The following is a 19,649-nucleotide window of genomic DNA, read 5'->3' as shown; positions in this document are numbered from 1 at the left end:
AGACGTTACCATGACAATTAAACATGCATGTATCATGCGATTTATTAGGAAAATTAACCAATGGTAATCTTAATTTTAGAATCGTTAACTTTGGAAACGTTTAAATTAATTTTACAAACGTTTTCGATCTAAATGTTAGTTGCAATTCTCACTACCGATAACGCCAGTATCATCGTGTTCTGTTCTGAGTCGATAATGTTGGATGTGACACCTAAACGATAAAGCTCCCCTTTTAATGGAATCAAGTGATACCTTGTCTGAGCTTTCACAAAATGTTAGGCCTATCGTATCTGTATTGTACATAATCGAGATGATATTATCATAGGTGAAATCTAAAACTACAATCGTAATAAAATGATACAAATATTACAGATTTCTTGGATTGTAACCCCCCCCCCCTCCCCGGCCTTCGCCTTGCTGTAAAGATCGCGCCCTCTACTTTGGAAAAGATTAATATAGACGCCGCGCTTGTACGCGAACAAGCGACTCGACGTCCATCGAAGGACATTGGACGCGGCCGCTTAGCACATAGCCTTCGCTACCGCGGCCGTTCCAACGGTATCCGCGCGTTCTGATTGGTCAGTGTTTTCCGTTTAATATCTCCTCAACGAAGCCTCGGACAACATTTTCGCAAAGGAAAAAGTTATTTCAAATCACCTCCCGAACCACTTCTTTCAATGTGTTACAACATTTTCCTGAAGTATCAATATAGTAATAAATTGTTTTAAGGATTGCGTTGAAATTTCGTGTCACAACTATAACTGCTCTCTTAGAACGTGTAAATAAATGGTAAGTTAATCTTAGAATGGGACAGAATTAATTTCTCCACCTAATACTAGCTGTTCCCCTATGGTTTTCTCAGCGAACCCTACAGACGTAATTGTCATCGTGTTCTAAATATTCAGAGTTAAAATTGACACGACAGGACCGCCACCGGTGGCCGAAAACCACCCGAAAACTCGATTGGAGCGTCAACGACGAAGACAGGTTTCCCAGGAGGGACTCACCTGTTTCACAACCTGCGTGACGTATGGCGTACCACGGAGCGTCACGTGACGTGCTTTACCTTTCAGCGTTAGTAGGTGGTGGTAGCAATACTAGTGCGCCATACTATAGAGTCTATAGTAGCTACAGTAGTGGCCTGCACGACGCAAGGCAAGGCGCGTCCAGGGAAAAGACGACAGGAGTACGAGTGGAACCAGTATAAACCGCGCCCAACGTGACGCCAGGTGGCCATCGCGCCACGACGAAGCCACATCCTGCGATCTACGGTTTGTTTTGTGCGTTACGGATACCCTATAGATCGCTTGCGATCATCGGTTATCGTCCACGGCCGATGCGCTTCTCGCCATCAAACGCGACCGTTCCAATCCCCGTTGGACTGTTCGAGAAACTCGCGAATGCGTACGAGTCGCGATTCAGTGAATCTTGGCGAATCAACTATACAGATTTCTTTTTGGAGTGGACTTGGCTAGTGGCTGTCGAAAATGATCGGCGTCTTTTCGATCGGAGGGCTTTCAAGCGGAGGGATCCGTGACGGGAGAGTAACGGCAGCAGCGCAGACGAGTCGCAACAGTCGAGCTGCGATCTCTCGCGCGTGAAAGAGTACGCTGTGAGGAAAGGTTAACGCTCGAATTTAAAATACAGTACACCTTCGCGTTGGAGTGGTTCCAGTGTCGTCGCGGTAAATGGTAAATCCGTTCCTGAGTTACATGGATCGTTGGATATTTGGATGAAGCGCTTAGAACGGTGATGGGTAAAATTTGATCGGTGTAACCCATAATGGAACGTGTAGCGATCTATTATCGATGTTGATTCAATCGAACAGGTGCATTACTTGCGTCAAGTAATTTTCATTCTACTATTAAAATCCTAATTTTACTTCAAACCGTTCACCGCTGAGTTACTCGTTTCAGTGATCGCTCTTGCGACTGATTGGAGAAATTAACCACAGAGGTAAATAAAGATTACATAATCTACAAACAACAAAGATTTGTCTACTGTTTCATCCTCGAGTGCAACAGTTTCTAATTCATCAACGGACAAGTTGTTCGTCTAGATAAAAATATTGCTCATCTCTGTGACCGAGGATCCTTGATCGATTAAAAAATATTCGAACGTGGGCGATTTTAACGATCAACAACGCCGACTGCTACAGCGACCAAGAACTCACGTTCCAAGAGAACGTAGGTATGTGCACGTACGTGTGCACCTAGATAGTTAACGCATCAACGACGTAACGATACGTTCAGTGAAAGTATAGATTACAATTAGACGTACACGAGGAACTGATCGAATCATCGCGTGACGCATCGCGGTTATCGCGATAAAGGGAAGAGATTGGTAAAATGGGACCGATGATCGTGGTCTCGCGTATCAACCTGTGGACTGGAAATCGTTCCTCGATGTGTACGTTTTATCAGTGAACAAATATCGTTATCGTCGTAATAACCGGTGTATGCTGATCTATCTAAATGTTGCAACAAGTGTCATTCGAGTGTGCTACCCCACCGAGGAACCAGAAACCAAATCCAAGGCGCAGAGTATTTTACGTTCGACGATCAGTGATGAATAATTCGCACGGGATTCCGTTTCAAAGCGATCCGTTCTCTCGTTGTCAGTCGTATTGAGAGTTTCGACGGTTTTCTCGTTGTGCACGCGACAAAATGCGTGTTGCGTGTCTGCTCGTGGCTGTTCTGACGGTTGCCCGTGGACAATCGAACGAAGGGTTCGACCAGTCGTCCATTTATTACACGGAGCCGACCTTCGTTAACGCGAGCAACAATGGAGGGCCCACGGAGTTGCCTGGCGGTCACATCCTCAGGGGACAACGGTTGTTGGAGAGATCGAAGAGTCCTTATCTATTGCGAGAGGATCTCTTCGTGGACCGTGACTGCGAACTGGTGATAGAACCAGGGGTGGAGATCCGGTTTGGTCCTATGATCGGTATCACCGTTCGCGGGATCATAACCGCGAATGTAAGTACTTAAATATAGCTTGTCACCGATCTTTATTAAGCGTACTCTTTCAGACTGTAACTTCGGTGTCATGTAGATTTGTAACACTAATTGTAAGGTCGATCGCACACGGGCGCAACTGATCAGTTTTAAACCACTCTGAAACTAGTTGCATGCGACTGCGGATCTAGGTGAAACAACGAGCGCAAACGATTTGCAACACTAATTTCAAATCGGTTGCGCCCGTGTGCGATCGGCCTAATTAGTAATGGAATGAGAAACGCGTAACTCGAAAAAGTAAAGATTGAGTAATATTAAACAATAATAAATTACAGAAACAGCGACACGATAAGTCTAGCGTGCACAATACCGATACAGATTTCGCCTGCATATTTCTGGACGTACGCGCGTGTGTGTTAATTAGGATTACCCATCCACGAGTGTTTACGTGAGTGTATGCCAACGTTGAATGAACATGAGTCATCTAGCCGTATGACTGTGCACGTGTTACTACGGACATACCAGTAGCGAGTGGAAACGGTTGGCGGTAATAATTTACGTTCCCAGAAAATTTTACGATTGCTTCCAACGAAATTTCGCCAGAATACGCTCGAAACCGTTTTTCTTCTCTTCTTATAACGGGAGTCTATTCACCTAATTGATACGGTACTGCGCGATGACTTTCTGCGAGAATACACAATATTAGCGCGTAGGTATCGAGACTTGTTGAACGTATCGTCTCTGGGAATCGATATCACCATGGCACTGATAAGCGATAAAATATATGTATAATACGTGTTTCTGGTGCATTGAAATTTCCGGGATATGGAGACACTAATCTGGATAATATAAAGTATAAAGTAATGAGATGTATAAAAATGTTGTCCACAAAAAATTCAGAAATATTCACCTCTTTTAGATCGTCCTAGATAGGCTTCTCCCCATAATTATATTGTATACACGTATCTCCTTGTATCTGTTTGACTCATCACTGTTCATTTCGTTTATTTTTAGAACGAGTTTACCTATCACTTGCAGCGAAATTATAAACCATCTATCGCACAGTCGGACTTCAATTCCCTTTCCAAGCATAGCGTATTTTTTTAAGCAAGAGATGATTCAACAATGACGACGACATTGACATGGTTTTTGCATTCAAAGAATCAGCGTAGTATTGCAGACGAGGGCTTTTGTATGCTTGTATTAACGCTTTAACTTTTTCATCTACACGAATCTATGTTTCGTATTATTCTATTAGCTTGTCTGGCACGATCCATAGACACTAGAATTCGGTTTTCGCGCGAGTACGACTTCGCACGACCGATTCTCGCTTTCTACGAAGTGCATTGTCCCGGCACGCGAAATATCATCCGCGCAGAATGCGTTCTCGCGGTAACATTATATTGCCTTTTAAATTGTCTTTCCGGTTACAATCGTAATCAGCGTGGCGCTCTCGAATACCCTCGGCTCGTTTCGTCTCTCGTTACGCGCTACTTAGCGTTGCGTTCAAAACCCTCCACGGGTTTTGTAAGAAAGAACACGGGGTTCAGCGTCCAGTAGGAAAAACGCATCGCATATTTACAAGTAACTGCGAACAATTAACGTGTACCGTTGTCTGTTCCCCGAACCGCGATTGAAAGTAAATTCACGGTGAGTAACACCGCCCGTAAACTCGCAACCAGAACCGAGATGTTTCTTCGACATTTTACACTCGAATACTCGAACGCTTCACCGATTCAATTATTTGTTAAATGCTGATTTCAATATAAATAATATACTATAAATATCAAATTAAGTATACAGTCAGTTCTAAAAGTATTTGCACACCTCCTATGTCTACTAAAGAAATTTGTCTAAATTAAGTAGTAAGGTCTGATGTTTCCAAGTAAATACTTTATTATAAATATGTACATACTTTTAAGCTTGTATGCATTTTTAATGGAAAATTTAATTGAGAACTACGAGACTATTATCTTATTTAGATAAATCTTTTTGAAAGACATAGAAGGTATGAATATTTCTGGGACTGAATATTTATTCGAACAATATTGGAGTAATATTACTGTTGATGAACTTGACTATTATAATAGCCTTCGAGGAGTTCGAGACCTGCAGCTCAAAGCTGCGCTTGTTTTTCCTGCTTCGTGAAAAAAGAAAGTTCAACGGGAAGGGAAAAAACGTTAAACGATGACCGTAAAGGCAGGTATACAAAGGGATTCGGACGCTGCGTCTGTAAAGAACATTGAATGACCGGAAATTCCAGAAACACGCAAGCTGAGCTGATTGTTACTTTATTCGCATCACGTAGCACACAGCGTACGATTGTACGCCTGGCATTATGTATACGTACACGCGCTGATGCACAGAATGGGTGTTATTAATACCTCGATACTTTGCCACTAACGCATGCTTCGGCTCAGGGTACAACTACCGTTTTCTATGGTTTTGTAGGGTAAGGTAGGCTAATTGCAACCACGGGACATTTTAGATTACTTGTACTTATTACCCTCAATATGAAAAAAAAAAAGTTCGCGAGTGAAGGAGGTTTGTTTATAAGGATGCAAAATTAACGTATAACTTGACTGTAATGTACCAGTTTTACATTTGGTGGTTCTTTAGATTCGTTAGATTATTGCTTTTATATTATTTTGCCTTTGCATTTGCTTAGATACCTCTCTGTATAATTTTCTGGGGATTCTAATAAGAATTCTAATACTCGGTACGGTAATAATAGTATGGACCAACTGGCTCCTCTATAGCTCGGGTACCTCGGGATTGCTGAACCCGTACTGTAGTTACATTAAAACATAACTACAGCCCCTGAGGGCGACAAAAACATAATATTATTCCGATAGCTTATGGTATGCACTATGTTGCAATGATACTATTTCGAAAATGAAATTTATTATAATATCTCGTATGCTATCAAAGAATATATTTCTTGCTGAAATTTCAATTTCTGGAGTCAGTATCGTTTTTATACCGTGATTGTAATTACTCCTATGCTGTAAAACAATATAATCCTAGGTGAAACATCAGTTTCTGGAGTTACTATAATTATTGCATCACTATTGCAATTGCTCCCAGAATAGAATAATTCTGTGTAGAACTACAACCATGATACAAAAGACTATATTTATGGTTTAATGTCCTCCACACTCTTTGCGCTCGTTATTCCCCTCCGATTTGTGTGCGAGTCCCGTTCAAAAAACGTTCGCAGAGGTCGTAGACTCTCTTTGTTGGCGAGGTTAAAGGAAAACTGCTGGAAGTAATCTACTTAAACGGAGAATTTCTAATCGGTGCGTTTCCGCGGGAGCAGAGCCAACGAAAGCCCCTGCAAGGAGGCAACTAATAGCTTGATTAAGAACGGGATGCGAAGAGCGTGCACAGTGTAAAAAGCACGAACGAGTGAATCAGCTTCCATGCTCACCGCCTCCGCCACGCGGTGTGTTTCAGGTCACGGATCAAACGGCGGTTCTTGGCCTGAACTGTTAACCTTCGACCTCGCTAATCCTCTTACGCTCGAGACGAGACGAGACCTTCCTCCACCTTCTACCCTTACACGAATTAGGATCATCGTATCAGCCGTCTTACGATCGGTTATGGTCGATCAACGCCACCTAAATTTTCGAAGCTAGTATTCGAGCCTTGGTATTTTAATATTTAGTACCTGAGTACTCTAACTCGGCTATACTGTGAACCCATTTTTTATTGTTAAATTATTATTTTTTCGCAAAATTATGAACAGCCAGTTTTAAGTATCAAACACTGAATTCAAAATGCTGATTGTTCGGTATATTACCGAGTACTGAATATCGAGTTACAAATACCCTTACATGAACAGACGATCGCCAAATATTAAATACTAAATACCGAATAGCAAGTGTTGAGTGGCGAATCAATAATGATTGAGTGCCAATTGTTGAGTAGTTGAATGTGGAATGATTGAATACCATGAATTAAAAGCAACGATTGCCAAATATTAAGTACTAAATACCGAATACCAAGTGTTGAATGGCGAATCTATAATGATTGAATACCAATTGTTGAGTGTTATATACCGAACACCAAGAACCGAGTACCGAATATCAAGTATCTGATAAATCGTTTGGAAGACCTACAGGTTACTCCAATTACTACGAACGATTTCTGTTCGCAGGGGGAATCACACGCGCCAATCCTATTAACAGCATCAGAAGCCAACAATCAAGTCCACCCTATTGAATCGCCACTTTCCATACGACTGGTCGATGGACCAACGCCGTTCGAAGGTCGATTAGAACTATTCCATCGAAACGAGTGGCGTGCCGTTTGCACCAACTCACGAAAGTAGGTATTTACTTCTTCCCTCGGCGCGTGGAAAATTTATAGTGATTCGGGATCGAAAGAGATTGATAACCATAGAGTTAGAGGCTGCACTTTACGATCGATACTTTTGAATTAATTAAATTGCACGAGATGAAGAGTGGAATTTACATTCGACCAATGTCGTGCATGTGTAATGTTATAATGTTATTGTTTTGTTAGTACTTGTCAATTTCTAAAACGATTTCGATATAATTAAGCAAAACTACAGAAACTTAGATCTTTCACTCGTAATGATTCAGGTTGATCTAGCCCTGGTCTAAAGACGTCTGAAAACACTTACTCTGGCTACTTAGTATTAAACTATTAAGCATATTACATTACTCCAATGCCTCGAGAGGCTAACGACTGCAAGCTTAACTCTTCTAATTCATTAACATTGTGCACAGCTGGACACGAGCCGATTTAGAGACAGCATGCAGACAGCTTGGTTTCCAAGGCGGACGATGGTCGTCGTGGATAGACAGACAATGGCCCGCGAAACCACGATTATTATACGAGCAACCAGGATGTAGAGGCACCGAGTCCTCTTTGACCAACTGCGAGAGGTGGTCGGATAGACAACTCGGAGGTGGCGTTTGCGGTAACTTTTTTCTTTATTAATTTCGAACGAGTGAATGCTATCGAAAACTATTTTTAATGGGAAGTTAATTTTTACTCCCACGATTTTAGACTATCATCCTGATCTCGGTATCGCCTGTTTACCTCGCCACGACGGGGCAACGAAGGCCATTAAACATTGGAGAGGAATTCGCTTCGAGGATGCTCTGTACGATCGACCACTGATCCAAGAAAATACTATTTATATACGAAAGTCGAAGTCGATACTACGAAACGTAGTAATAGAGTAAGCATATCTATCGAATATTCAACTTTAGTCTAGTCTTACTCTAGTTTCAGTAACTGGGATCGGTGGACAGCTTTTAGTAATATTGTCTCTCCCTAATAGACACGCAGGAACAGGCAGAGAGTATAACGTTACGGCTGCTATCGACGTGGAAGGCGTTCCACCGCAAATGGAATCGATTTCGGTTCTCCATGCTGCCTCCACAGGGATTATTGTGACCGTACCCAACGCTCCTGTCATAATAAACAATTGTACCATCCAAAACAACAGAGGTAACTTTGATAGGAATATTCTATAGAATCTTTTTCCTTGATTCTTTTATTTTTCCTGAACTTTGCCCTGCTACCTCAGTCACTGTTATAATTATGGCACAAACTCTGAGTTCTTCGTAGACAGTACAAGTTATACAATTATTCATTTGCAGGGTACGGGATTTATGTGAACAGCTCGTCAGGAATGGCACACGTTAACGACTGTTCTATATTGGATAACGGAGCCGATGGGATAAAGTACGTTCACTTCGACGAACGACCAGACGACAAATTAGATAGAACAGAGGTCTTCGATTTATGCACATTTCCAACGACTGCTAGTCAAATATTCCCCCTTATCATATCCATGGAGCAGAGCAAATACGCGCCCAACACGAAGCGCTGTCCACAAGTAAACACTGTTAAAATTAAATTTAAAACCTCCCACGTTTTGGTAAATGCTGCTGCATTGGATTATAAGTACGATTGTAATAAATGTACACGTTTCAGCACATATTCACGAGATCTGGACACGTATTGACGATACACTTTCTACAAATGAAGACAGACAGAAACAACAGTGCCACGATAGAAGTATACGACGGTATGAGCGTTGGGGAGAAGTTATTAGCCAAAGTGAAAATAAAAAATGGAGCGTTGCCCCAAAGCGTGACGACGACTCGACAGAATTTGTTCGTGAAATTCATCGCTGAACCGCGCACCAACACTATCGTTTTCGTGCGATTGACTTCGGGCTACAGTAAGTCTCCGAGAAAATGGATGGTGTACATATTTTCTTACATATGAAAGAGAAACATTTCTCTAAACGTTTCTCAACACTTTATCGACTCTATTAATAGGCCTTTTGCTAAGATAACTTTGTTATCTATTATTGAGATAACATTTGATACCGCTAAATATTTAATACTCCAATCATTGTATGAAATAATATGTAAATATTAATCGAAGAAACGATTCTAATAGATATAAAATAAAGATCGAATAGAACTAACATTGTCAACATGAAAAATACTATTGAATTTAATTGTATGGCCCATCGCTACCAGTGAGTAAATTGTTAAACACACACATTGTTGCCTTTCAGAGAAAACCTACGATCTCAACGTGACCGGTAGCACAATAGCTGGCAATAACGGGAGAGGAATCGCGGTGGAGAAACTGCGATCGGCCCTGCACATTCAGGAGACTTCTGTGTCCAGCAACAAGCACGTGGCTGGCGTGCACGTGTTGGGCGGCGCCGCGGATGTAAATATCACGGGCAGCCGTATATCTTTCAACACGGGAGACGGAGTTAATATCACCCACACAGGAGGAAACCGTAACGTGTCCCGAACGAGCATTTCCTCTAATCAGGGGTACGGATTCGCGGTGTGGTTGAACGACAGCGCGTCCACCGAATACGTGTACTTCAATCAGGCCACCGTGGTCGAGTATTCGCAAATTTTCAGAAACAAGGATGTTGGTGTTCTTGTGAGTATCGAGAAGATTGTCAATGATTACATCACCTCACAAAGAAAGTACAGGCTTTCGCTCGGAAGTTGGCGAGGTACCTGCGAACTCTAAAAGTAAAAGTAAAACTCTAGGGTTCGTAAAGTTTGCCGATGTGTTTGTCACGTTTCTTTCTCTGGAAAATGTTCAAAAGAGGAAACGAGACAAACATATCAGATTTATTCGAAACCTAGGGTTTTGCCCATCATTGGGGGAGAGAGACAAGGGGATTACGCCGTTCGGGCCACCTTTGTCTCTCAGAGTCCCCCTTTCTTTCGAGCAATCATATTAAAAGCAAAGTGTATCTTATCCGTCTCGAACTCTTTAATTTTTCTTACATATATCCACGCCAATGGTTACTATTGCTGCCTCAGTTTATCTCTGTCCTCGCCAGCTCCTGAGCAAAAGACTATAGAAAGATTCACGTGGTCATCAATGACCGTCGCTACATTTAAAATTAGTCCCTTTCTCTGAAGACGATCAATTATAAGCAATGTCATCAACCTCGAAATTAAAGGTTTCAGTGCTTAAGTAACCATCACTTCACTTTAATCCTCTAATTGTTTGATCGGTATATTTTGATCAGCGTGCAACGTTCCCCTAACGATTTACATTGACTGCAGGTTGGCAACGCAACCGGCAATTCCTACGTGAACGTGACGGGTAATTGGTTCAATAGCAGCGCCGAGACAGCGTTACAAGTGGAGTCCAGTTGGAGGCAGAATGAAGGGTTGTTGAGGCTCCAAATTGGTCACAATTCCTTCGTCCAGAACGCTAAATTCGGGATCAAGCTGAGCCCTGCGCTCAACATGGAGGCGGTTATCGAGTACAATAATTTCAGAGAACAGTCCAGTGGCTGTATATTGATAAAAAATCCTCTCTACGAGGAGTTCAACATTCTTCCCGTGGATATCATTGTTCGGCACAACGAGTTCTACGGAAATCGCGGTGTCTTTGTAGTCAGTATCGGGCTCTCGCCGTACAGCGACGCGCAGAAGTTATTGTTCACGAGAAACTTCCTGCGAGACAATCGCGTTCGCGAGTTGTTCGACGATGGGAACACGATGAGATCGAGATTGATACCGCGTTCCAGAGTGGCAGCGGTCGTCGTCGTTTCCTCGAGCAACGTGGTGGTTTTTCGCAATATTCTGAACAATCCCGAGTCATCGTACGAGATTGGGTCTCACTTGGAAGATCAGAGCAAAATTATTAACTGCACTTATAATTGGCTTGGATTCCCAGAGGAGAACAAAATATTTGAACGACTGTTTCACAGGTGTGCCACTTATCGATGGTTCCATATTCTTGGCGCGAAAGTGGATCCAAGTATTTAAAATGCTTGGATTAATCTATGCGCCAAGACATTTTATTTTAACACTTTATTTACCGAGATCCTATTTAGAAGCTTTTTAATTCCAGTGTCTACCTTCTGGTATTTGTTGTGTTGTTGACTGTCTACTTACAATGTTCAAATTTTTGTAACAGACTTGGCTTTGGGTGTACCTAGTAACATTACGCAGGAATTGATGTCAGTCTAGATTACTATATGCTAATGTAGACAAAATTTGTCTGCATTGCAGACTATTTCTAAATAGGCCGGTAGATGAAGCGTTAATACGAACCGGAACGAATAGCTGACAAGTTGTTACGTTTCAGAAAGGACAGGTACAACCTGGCTAAAATCGAGTACCTCCCGTATTTGCTGCACAACAGCAATCCAGGGGCCACCACGATCATTTCGAATCCAACGTTCGTGCCGCAATTCGTTACACCCGGTACAAATTTAGTAGGTGGCGAAGTCGATGGTCTGGAGTCACTCAAAGCTGGAGAGTATATCGTCGAGCGCGATATCAACGTACGACCGAGTGGTAAATTAATTCTACACCCTGGTGTTACGTTACGTTTCCCCCTGGCTGTGGGGATGATGGTCGCTGGCAGGCTCGATGCTCGTGGCAAACGACCTAGCGATATTTTGTTCACCTTGAAGGAGGAAATTGTCATGGATACTGACAACGAAACCCTGACGGATGAAGGACTTGGTCAAATTAACGAAATGGAGTCGCCTGTGAGGCTTCTTGGGGGAAAGACCAATCTCGAGGGAAGATTACAGGTACTAACTGAAGATAAAGTGCGGTAGGACCTCGTTTATAAGAATACAAGTATGCTTAGTTTCCGATATACGAACTTGTAGTAGAGTCTAGTATTATTTAGCCACTTATAGTTGAGCTTAGTAAACTCTAGCCCTTAGTAGCTGAGCCTAGTAGTCTCTAGCTCCAGTATCACATTACGTACAAGTACAACACTACTACTCTTACTGTAATCAACAGGTAAAAGTAGGTGAAAAATGGGGAACAGTTTGTAATTATGGCTGGACAATCCGCGACGCAGCTCTAGTGTGTCACCAATTAGGCCTGACCCTGGACCCTGACAATTGGCTCATGGAACGCTCTCAGATTCCAAACGCGGGTATCAACGAGGACATCGTCCTGAGCAATGTCAGATGCACCGAGGATGACAACGACATATCGAAGTGTCGAGCAGAGACGGAACAGAGCTTCGAGAATTCTTGTACTCACGAGAACGATGTGGGTGTCAGGTGTTCGGAGGCCGCTTGGGCGGGCCTTCGATTGGGGCCATTGGCTCAGAGGAGCGACCTCCAGTTCGTCACTATCGAAAAAGCAGGGTTGCTCGATTATGCCACGAATTCGTTCAAGCCAGGTATTTCAGATGAAACGGTTAACACGTGTAGGTAGGTCGATGCATTTAAGGGAGACCACTCGAATAACTCACAAGGAACATCAGTTAACTGTTGCACGTTGATTTTGATGAAATTTAACCCTTTGCACTCGAGAGGTGACTCTCAGTCACCATTAGCTTTCACGCAGCAAATCTACAATACCTAATGATTCTTTAGGTTTAATTTCTTATCAGTCCCTTTTAGTGAGAGCCAAAAATCCTTAAATGCCTCGCGCTGTGTACTCGCAAAAAGCACCATGAAAAACATATTTCAAATATTTCCAGCCTTGCAAATCGATTTCGCACGACACTCCCTGGACAGTGTTCGAGTCATCGACAATCTTCAAGATGGTTTAGGAGTACTCTACTCGGATATATATTCTGCTGACGCAGTGAACACCGTCAGAAACAGCGACTTCTCCCAGAACGGCGGCAGCGGTATCAGTTTCAAGCAGTTGGGGATGCAAATCATTAATTCTAGAATCGAGTATAACAAGGTTGCTGGGATTAGACACAACCCTACTTTATCCGCAGTCCAGCAAAGAGAATTCGCGGGCTGGTTTCAACGTGTACCAGACGCGATCGAATCTTCCTACGATCCGATAGTCATACCCACCTACACAACGGAAATTGAACTTTCCGACGGGGAAACTAAGTATATAACAACGGCCAAAGTCAACGGCGAGTCAATCCATCAACGCCTCAACATCTTAGTAAGCGCGTACAAGAATTGTTATTGATACGAAGCAGTTACTGTTTATGAAAATAAATGAGTAATCAACCGAATTTGATCAATTCCACAGTGCAGACCAGGATACGTGATCGGTATTCAGCTTCTGAATCCCATCGAGAATCGCAGCACGGAGCAGATCATCGTGTACGACTCGCAGTACGGTGATCCTAATCGAGATGTTTGGCACGTGAAACGCGATTTGGCCGTCTTTCCTGTGACATCCAGCTCATTTGCTGTGATCCTGGAGTACGACAGTGGCGTGAAGGCTCTTGGTGGCGCTGTTATGGTTATTACAGCTCTACGAGCCCCCATACAGGTGTGTATGGAAACGAGAAAGGATAAAACACTTGTATCAGTCAGTCAACTCGATTTCACTTCTAAACTACATTTCCAGGATGTACGAAACAAGATTGTAAGAGGACCGATTCCAACCTTGCTAGTCACAAAGTCCAAGATCAAGAACAATAGAAGGGGTATACTAGCATCCTTTTACAACAGATACTTGGACGAGATAGGTGACCATTTTCTGCGAAAAGCAAACGAGACCATACAACTGATCACCTGCGAGGTGTCCCACAATCAGGAAGAAGCGATTTACGTGCACTCGCCCCATTGGAATATTTTTCAGACGAACCTATCCGAAATCGCCATTCACATCAACGACAGCCTGATCACGGACAATGGGAATGGGATATACCAGTTCAGTCGCGATGCTAGGCACTCAAATAATCTCTTTCACTGGATTATGCAAGACAGCACCGTAGAAAGGAATCGAAGAGGTGGTTTCGAAGTGGCGTTGCCAGAGGTCTGGCAGTACAACGAGAATTTCACGCACACCTTGTACTTTGGTAACAACACTTGGCGTAACAACGAGCTATTTGGTTTCATAGTAGACGGCCATTACGCTACCCTAAACGTTTCTCACAATCGATTCGAAGGGAACAGATGTAAGACTGGTTTGATATCTGTCCGCGGAATGGAAAAGAAAATGCGAATCGACAATAATCGCATTTCGAGCAACACTGGTGTCTACATGGTAGAGTTCAAGGCAGACAGCCAGTCGGAGATTTTAGGAGACGTCGATGCTCGTTTCTTCAATAACGAGATCAAACGGAATAGCTACGATCTAGCTGGCATGGGTCCACGTCGCACGGATGATAGTCCGAGTTACGTGGTGGGCTTCCATGGCATCCAAAAAGTGCGGATAAATAGAAATTTATTTGGTGATAATTCTTTGGACTATGAGCTGCTGGCTGGTATAAGGACTGCAAAGATCAATAATGAGGTTGACGTGACTGAGAACTGGTGGGGAACCCCTGAGGACATTGAGATAAGGTGAGTGTTGATTTCTTCAACATTTTTCAAAATTGTTGCTTCTAATTTGGGGGAAAGACATTTGATCAAATTTGGATGAGCCAGAACTTTGGTTCTTCAGAGGTGAATGCTTAATGTCAGGTTTAAGAATGATGTAAAATGCATCGTGGTAGAGCATGGACCTCATTCATGATTTCTTTAAATAATCTCAGCTCCTCTAATTGAATAACTCTCCTCTAATACTTCATCGAATTTCCACTCGTATCCATACGATATCGAGAGAAATATGCACCTTCCAGTTTGGTTTACATCCCCATCTTCTTTCAGACGAAGGATCTTCGACTTCGACGACTGGAACGACCACGCAGTGGCTCGTTATCGACCTTTCTTGACAAACGACGCCCTCGATTCATCTGTTTCCGCGTCTTGGCAGATCGTAAGAGAAGTAGACTTGGACAACTTGGGCGGACGTATCGTGGAGAATTTATCTATACACGCCAGGGATAAACCCTACGTGGTACGATCGGATATCACCGTGATGCCAGAGTCCACGTTGCATATTTATCCAGACGTTGTCATGGAGTTTGCTCCCAACGTCGGTATCCTTGTTCTTGGTACGTTGAAAGCCGTGGGTGCACCTGGTCATGAGATTATAATGAAGCCAATGGAACGTAGCGATATAAACGAATCAGTCATCGTCAAACCTACTAGAAACTCTGGAAATGTTGTCTCAATGTCGGAGGAAACGATTCGTCTTTGCAAGGATGGACGGTGTTCTTCCTTGCACAATGAAGGTAGACTACTTTAATCTCATATATGCATGCACATTTACACAGTATTCACATCCCTGTGTCGTTACAGGTTTCCTGGAATTCTTCAATAAAACAACCTTACAATGGATACCCCTCTGCGATACCAGATTTACTGAGAGGAATGCTCAAGTGGCCTGTCGTCAATTGGGCCACGACACGCTCAACGTCTTCGTATCGTACGATCGTAGATACGAATTGCATCCTGGTTCTCTGATACGAGTTTGGTCTTGGCCTGAACCATTACAGGTATTACAAGTTAGAAAGAATTGGGGTTGCTAGTGAAGACTCGATGCGTTGAACCAAAAATGATTTCTCATAGAGTGTAGGAGAAAGCTATATTGTTGTATTCTTGTTTCTTGTATTGTGTATTGCTGAATCCTTATTTCTTGTTACTCTACTATTCTGTAAGCAGCACTCTAATCTTCACAAAGTAACGTAGCATAGAATCATACAATAATATATTTCAGTGCACTGGGAGAGAAGAGAAATTAGAAGACTGCCAGATTCGATTAAACGGTCAACTATACGGTCACCGACACGAATGTCCATGGGACAGCCAATTTGTCTTCATCAGTTGTGGAAAACGGAATCTGGACGATGCGCATGATTACTGGGGTGGCATACGCATCGCCAATGGCGAGTTCGAACATCATTTATACGAGCATCGCATCCACGACGTGGTTACTCACGAGACAGTGAGACGAGTCGAATCAGTTTTGAGACATATCAACATAACTGGTGCTGGAATTCTACATTTCGAGAAGTCAGCTGCTCTGCAGACAATTATGAAATCACCGGCGATAACGCAGGTGAACATAATTCGCAGCGCCTATCACGGTATCAATGTGATATCACCTACTCACACGGTTAGTATCAGGCAAGCAGAAAAGGTCAGAGACTAAAAAATGAAAATTTAACCCTTTGCACTCGAGGCTTTTTTTTCTGGTATCTACCAGCAACTCGAGATATGTTTCTTAGCATTCTATTGCCATGAATTCTAAGCTATCTAGATTTGAGAATAAGGTCACCTTTACCTCGCCGACAATCATTTTATTGACACTTCGAACTCCAAAAAAATCAAACCTAAAGAAACTTTAGGTATCGTATATTTGCTGCGTGAAACCTAATGGTGACTGAGAATCTCTCGAGTGCAAAGGGTTAAATTTCATTTGAATTTAAATTTTATTTTTTGGGGGAACTATTGGAGACTGTACATCTTCTTTACTAACTAGCTCATTAATTCGACAGGTTGAATTACTATTCAACACCGTCGATAACGTGCTTGGAAACGGTATCAACATACTCTCGATAACGGGCGAAGGACGCGAAGCTGAAGAAAGTTCATTCACACCAATTAAAGACCTCAGTATCCCTTATCATCTGTTCAGTATGATCGATATATGTGATACCACTAAAGAGATCACGCTCGAGGAACGAGTGATCGTGTACTACAAGTATGACAATCACCCTGTAAGCTGCGTTAAAATCTTTCGCAGCGCCTACAGGGCCAAACCCTTTGGATTTAGGTTTGTACTGTCTAAAAACGAAGAAAGAATCTATCCAATACGATTCCGAATGAACTTATGAATACGTAAACATCAAAAGTACGTTCAACAAAAAGTTAAGATGACTTCGACATATTCCAGGCTCCTACAGTTCAATCTTTTCAACTCTACTGGAAAGCTTGGTCGCGTCGACAGTATTACTTTATACGATGGAGATATTTACAACGTCACTGCCAAGAGTATAGGCCACCTGGAAGCTGATAGTCCCGACGAGAAGAAGCTTTTCAAAACCCAGGGCCCCAGCCTCAGTATAAAACTGTTCGCTAATGGTGCAAGCAACGTGCACGGGTTTATCGCAGAAGTAATTACCCTGCCAATCTCCGCCATTGGATTTAGTAAGTATTACATAAGGATCATTCAGACAGATCAGTTTATTCACGTCTCGATTTTCCTCTTCAGATCGCGACGTCCAACACAACGTTTCTTATTCCGTTATATCGAATTGCCGCGAGGGAGCGATAAAATACGCAAGTGCTGGCGAAGTAAACGCAATAATGACCCTGGAACGTAATCAGTTCACGAACAATTGCGAGAAGCTTTACGGTAATTTCTCGACTTGCAAATCTGCGCTATGGCTGGACGTTCAAAATACGCAGTCTTTATACTTCAGAGTGAGTGGCCTTACATTTAAGAATTTAAAAAATCTAATTTAGAATCAGATGCGAGATATTTATTGAGATCTTTGTAATTGCGTTATTCGAAATATTTTAGAACAATCTAGTTCAGAAGAATCAAGGTGGACTTTCGATCCGAGCTGATTCCAGAGGTTCGGCCACTTCTTTGAAAGGGTGGATCCATAACAATCTCTTTTCAGAGAACTATAACAAACCCGCATTGTAAGTACAATACAATATTGTCATGGAGCATTGTATTCCATTGTATCGCTTTGAAACAAACATAGAAATAATGGTCATCTTCTTTCACAGATACGTGGAGGGCCGCCAAAGCAGTCCATATCAAGAAGTCACTATATTCAGAAACTATTTCACGAAAAACAACGCTCCCTACGACAACAACATCGTTCTGAAACAAGTAGTCAGTAACATGACGCTCAATTATTTGCACGCCAATCTCGGCGCGCATCTTTTGGAAATTTCAGGATTCGAAAGGGTCCGTCTACCTATCTACCAAACCACGTCTCACAATGGTTTCTACAAGTGCGTATTCTTCGTTTTGCTCGTCCATTCTTCAGTTACACGTCTATTTATTACGTGGCAAAATAACGTTTCAGAAACTATGCAGTGGACCGCAATGGACGTAGTACAATAGTCGCGGGGACCCCTGGCCAACAATACGTCGACAATGTATTGTTCAATCCAGACAACGATTACGAAATGCTCACAACGAACAGATCAGAGTTCGTACCAAAATGTTTCCTGATACTTTTATAGTTTTAACGATACCGGAATAATTCTCACGATAAATCGTATTTCACAGGCAATTAGAGATGTGGAAGTCACACGTGGATGCGAGACATAATTGGTGGGGATATAACGAAACGTTAGCTGTGGCAGGTAGAGTAAGAGACAGTGGAGATTCTCCCGATTTGCTGCAAGTCGATTATCAACCTTTTCACATGAGCAATGCATCCGTTCTGAATGGAAAGTGTCCACCGGCGTGGGATCTCGTGGGCGACACGTGTTACATATATATTGGTGCTCCAATGGACTTCTATAGTGCTCGAGATTTCTGCAGGGTGAGACCATTAATCACTGATCCTTTTTTATGTAAACTGGGAGCTCCTGCAAAGCTTGTGTACAAGTAACACTTTAATCTGCTGATGTTTTCTTTCACGTTCTTTAGTCGGTAAATGCATCTATGCCATTTATCATGGGTGATTACGTGGAGCTCTGGCATTTCATACGAAAACAACAGGAACGTTACGATTATTCGGATCGTGCCTGGGTACAGCAGTTGGATCGCGTGGATCAATGCACAACTTTCACTTATCAAACGATAGAGATCGATTATTGTGGTCAACGCAGCCCCTTCGTTTGCGAAATTGGTACGTTTCCTTATTCTTGTAATTATTGTAGAAAAGTAACCCTTCACCGACCTGAATATAGACTCAATCCCATAAATATTCGTACCCATTATGTTAAGAGAAAACAATATAAATCATTTATCGCTGTAGATCCTAGAGTGAACATCGACCCGCTATCATGGAGAAAAGACATTGTGGCAGTGGCTGTGTTAGGGGCAGCAGGAATAGCACTCGCGTTGTTAACAGCTGCCATTGCTCTCTGGGTATCGAAGTCGAAGAGACGGAATCTCGAAAGATTGGAAAGGCGAAACTCTATCAGACAATCCCTGCATTCTCTGCGATCGGTTGGTTCTACTTCTGGATTCACAGAACTTGCGTATCGACGTAAACCTATTACGGTGAGGATTCCTTATCTTAGCTAGCTCCATAATGATATCGAAAGAAGAAGAAGTCCCAAAGAAGTCCCAAGATATAGAAGAAAATGTCGAGTTTATTTGAATAATTTTTATCACTACCAATGAAGGAGGGAAGCGTAGTCCAAAAAGAAGTGCATATTTAGAATTGTTTTTTTTTTTT

General features: G+C 42.5%; 1 protein-coding gene across 2 annotated transcripts; it reads left to right on the top strand.

The window, feature by feature from the left end:
- Positions 1 to 1,063: 1,063 nt before the first annotated feature.
- Positions 1,064 to 19,643, top strand: LOC128889316 (protein bark beetle). Of its 2 annotated transcripts, XM_054146856.1 has the most exons (27): positions 1,064 to 1,828; positions 1,917 to 2,978; positions 7,117 to 7,286; positions 7,712 to 7,905; positions 7,995 to 8,169; positions 8,272 to 8,441; positions 8,594 to 8,832; positions 8,931 to 9,180; positions 9,526 to 9,911; positions 10,553 to 11,205; positions 11,586 to 12,039; positions 12,257 to 12,647; positions 12,951 to 13,378; positions 13,469 to 13,714; positions 13,793 to 14,733; positions 15,040 to 15,506; positions 15,574 to 15,770; positions 15,992 to 16,390; positions 16,773 to 17,050; positions 17,171 to 17,424; positions 17,489 to 17,700; positions 17,801 to 17,925; positions 18,016 to 18,246; positions 18,321 to 18,446; positions 18,527 to 18,785; positions 18,893 to 19,094; positions 19,224 to 19,643. In XM_054146856.1, the coding sequence occupies exons 2-27, from the start codon at positions 2,667 to 2,669 to the stop codon at positions 19,493 to 19,495; spliced, it is 8,031 nt and encodes a 2,676-aa protein (XP_054002831.1). In that variant the 5' UTR covers positions 1,064 to 1,828; positions 1,917 to 2,666; the 3' UTR covers positions 19,496 to 19,643. The 2 variants fall into 2 exon arrangements, with proteins under 2 accessions (XP_054002831.1, XP_054002830.1); XM_054146855.1 differs by having other exon boundaries at positions 1,064 to 2,978.
- The last annotated feature ends 6 nt before the right edge of the window (positions 19,644 to 19,649 follow it).

The sequence above is a fragment of the Hylaeus anthracinus genome, unplaced genomic scaffold (genome assembly GCF_026225885.1).
Source record: "Hylaeus anthracinus isolate JK02 unplaced genomic scaffold, UHH_iyHylAnth1.0_haploid 11997, whole genome shotgun sequence".
Classification (NCBI taxonomy): Eukaryota; Metazoa; Arthropoda; class Insecta; order Hymenoptera; family Colletidae; genus Hylaeus; species Hylaeus anthracinus.
Note: the sequence above shows the minus strand (reverse complement) of the source record. Positions and strands in the feature narration are given on the sequence as shown.

Excerpts from the sequence above, each read along its gene's own strand:
- LOC128889316 (XM_054146856.1), top strand. The coding sequence starts at position 2,667 with ATGCGTGTTGCGTGTCTGCTCGTGGCTGTTCTGACGGTTGCCCGTGGA. Across the intron at positions 7,287-7,711 it reads GTTTGCACCAACTCACGAAA|CTGGACACGAGCCGATTTAG; the intron begins GTAGGTATTTAC and ends CATTGTGCACAG. Across the intron at positions 17,926-18,015 it reads AACTATAACAAACCCGCATT|ATACGTGGAGGGCCGCCAAA; the intron begins GTAAGTACAATA and ends CTTCTTTCACAG.